The sequence below is a fragment of the Frankliniella occidentalis genome, unplaced genomic scaffold (genome assembly GCF_000697945.3).
Source record: "Frankliniella occidentalis isolate FOCC.00 unplaced genomic scaffold, Focc_3.1 Scaffold64, whole genome shotgun sequence".
Lineage (NCBI taxonomy): Eukaryota > Metazoa > Arthropoda > Insecta > Thysanoptera > Thripidae > Frankliniella > Frankliniella occidentalis.
Genome location: NW_026267194.1, coordinates 700,239 through 702,289, shown reverse-complemented (window position 1 = coordinate 702,289; position 2,051 = coordinate 700,239). Strand labels below are relative to the sequence as shown.

General features: G+C 52.5%; 1 protein-coding gene across 1 annotated transcript in view; it reads right to left on the bottom strand.

The window, feature by feature from the left end:
* Positions 1 to 56: 56 nt before the first annotated feature.
* The window catches only part of LOC113217278 (medium-chain acyl-CoA ligase ACSF2, mitochondrial-like), a 32,936-nt gene continuing 30,941 nt past the window's right edge, over positions 57 to 2,051 (bottom strand). The window contains exons 6-8 of the mRNA XM_052268115.1: positions 1,665 to 1,952; positions 895 to 1,002; positions 57 to 634 (exon numbers count right to left, since the gene is read on the bottom strand). Coding sequence (XP_052124075.1) covers positions 482 to 634; positions 895 to 1,002; positions 1,665 to 1,952 — 549 coding nt within the window. The 3' untranslated portion in view covers positions 57 to 481. The remainder of the gene's footprint in view (positions 635 to 894; positions 1,003 to 1,664; positions 1,953 to 2,051) is intronic.

The following is a 2,051-nucleotide window of genomic DNA, read 5'->3' as shown; positions in this document are numbered from 1 at the left end:
TCTCTCCGCCCCCCCCCTCCTCTTCATCTGCGTATGAGCAGTGCTCCGTTTGTTCTTCCATTTTACCTCTTTCCGACCAGCTCTGAAATGCCCTATTAAAATCATATTGTGCTTGTTGTGAGAACACGTTCAGGGTGGCCACGCAATCGGAGATTTCAAATTCCCTGACTTTTCCCTGACCTTTCCCTGACTTTTAACGCAAATTCCCTGACTTTTAAAGGTGTTTGAAGTGGAACCTTTGCCTCTCAAAAAATTGAAAATGCCACCGAAAGTTTGAAAACAACAATTTGGGGCAAGATTCAGTCATTTTCCCTGACCAACGTTCGATTTTCCCTGACTTTTCCCTGACTTCCCTGACTTCCAGGTTGCGTAGCCACCCTGACGTTACAAGTTCATTTTCTTCTCAAAAGCAAAGTGGACGTACGAGTTGTAGTTCTCGGGGGCGCCTTGCCTACATGCCTGCTCGCGTGTCCTCTCTATCTTACCCCGTCCGGAACCAGCCGTCCTCGGACACGGCGTTCGCCGTCGCCTCCGGGTCGTTGAAGTAGCCCTTCATGACGTGGAAGCCGCGCGTCAGCAGCTCCCCCGGCTCCCCGAACGGCACCATGTCGCCGTCCTCGTCCACGACCTTCACCTGCACAAGGTCACGAGCTCAGTATGGCAGGGCACGGGGAACGAGATGTGAAAAAAAAAGTTTGCGCCGACCGGGAGTTGATCTCCAGGGCGACAGTTTTGGACGGTGTAGGAACGCCTTCTGTCAGATGAGACAGGGAGGCAAGACACGCGTTCGGCTACTCTATGTCTCGACGTCGTGTCTCCACGAAGTCTCCACGCTGACAAAGCAAGATCTCTCTATTTTTGTACGGGGCTCACCCTCGCGAGCCTTACACTCACCTCCACGTGGTCGGAGACGAACCCCACGGTGTCCGCCATGCGCTGGACCGAGTCGTCCGGCCGGCCCTGGAAGACGAGCCCCGAGGTCTCGGACAACCCGTAGCCGTTCTGAGCGGAACAGAAAACACTTTGCAGCACGCGCCGTGGGCCCCGAGAAATCTAAACTTTGAGGACCCTAACCTGGGGACCTCGGCGTCACGTCGGGGAATGTTTAAACGATTACAGAACGATATCAGAACGACAACAGATCATAACGATATCCGATTAGGGTTTCCGGAAAATTTCTGAAAAATTCCCGAAACTTTCCGGATGATAGCAAAACAACTTCCAAAGTCTAGAAAATTTTCCATTTTTTCCCGGAAATTTCCCGGAAACTTTCCAGGGTTTGCAACCCTATATCCGATATACCAGATATGTGTCGACTTCAGGATCATTTTTGTCTGTCTGATATGTACCAAATCGGACCGTTCTCTTGACGCCCTGGTACCACCGCTCTCATATCGGTCTGGCGCATTTCCTCACCCACACAGGGAAAGCTCACATGTCCCTTTGCAATTTGCACATTTGAGGTATACTAATGGCCGTGACTTTGATTTGATTCAAGAACATCACACGGAAAAAAAATGATTAGCTGTAGAACTAAACCAACAGCTTAGTGAGGGATAACTAATTATTTAGCTATAGGTATCTTAAAATCTAGCAACACTCTAGCTGACCCCCTATTTAGCTTTTGTTTGGCTAAATGGCCGTGTGCGCGTCCCCAGCCTTACGCATATCCTCTGCACGCCCAGGACGCTGCTCATCTGCTTGGCGAGGTGCGGGGTGATGGGCGCGCCGGCGACCAGGGCGGCCTCAGCGTCCAGGGTGGCGCCATCCGTCGCGCCCACCAGGTCCACGTACATGGTGGGCGTGCCCATGAGCATGGAGCAGCGCTCGCGGCGCACGGCGCGCACCGACTGCGCCGCGCTGAACGTCAGCGAGGGCAGCACGGTGGTGGCGCCGAAGTGCAGCGCGGGCATGAGCGCCAGCACAGTGCCGAAGGCGTGGAACAGCGGCACCTGCACACGCGGATTTTACATAAAAGCCTGACAGTTTTCCTGGAGGAAAAAAATCAAAACTTTTCCAGAAAAATTTTGAAAGAAAAAATGAAAAATTTC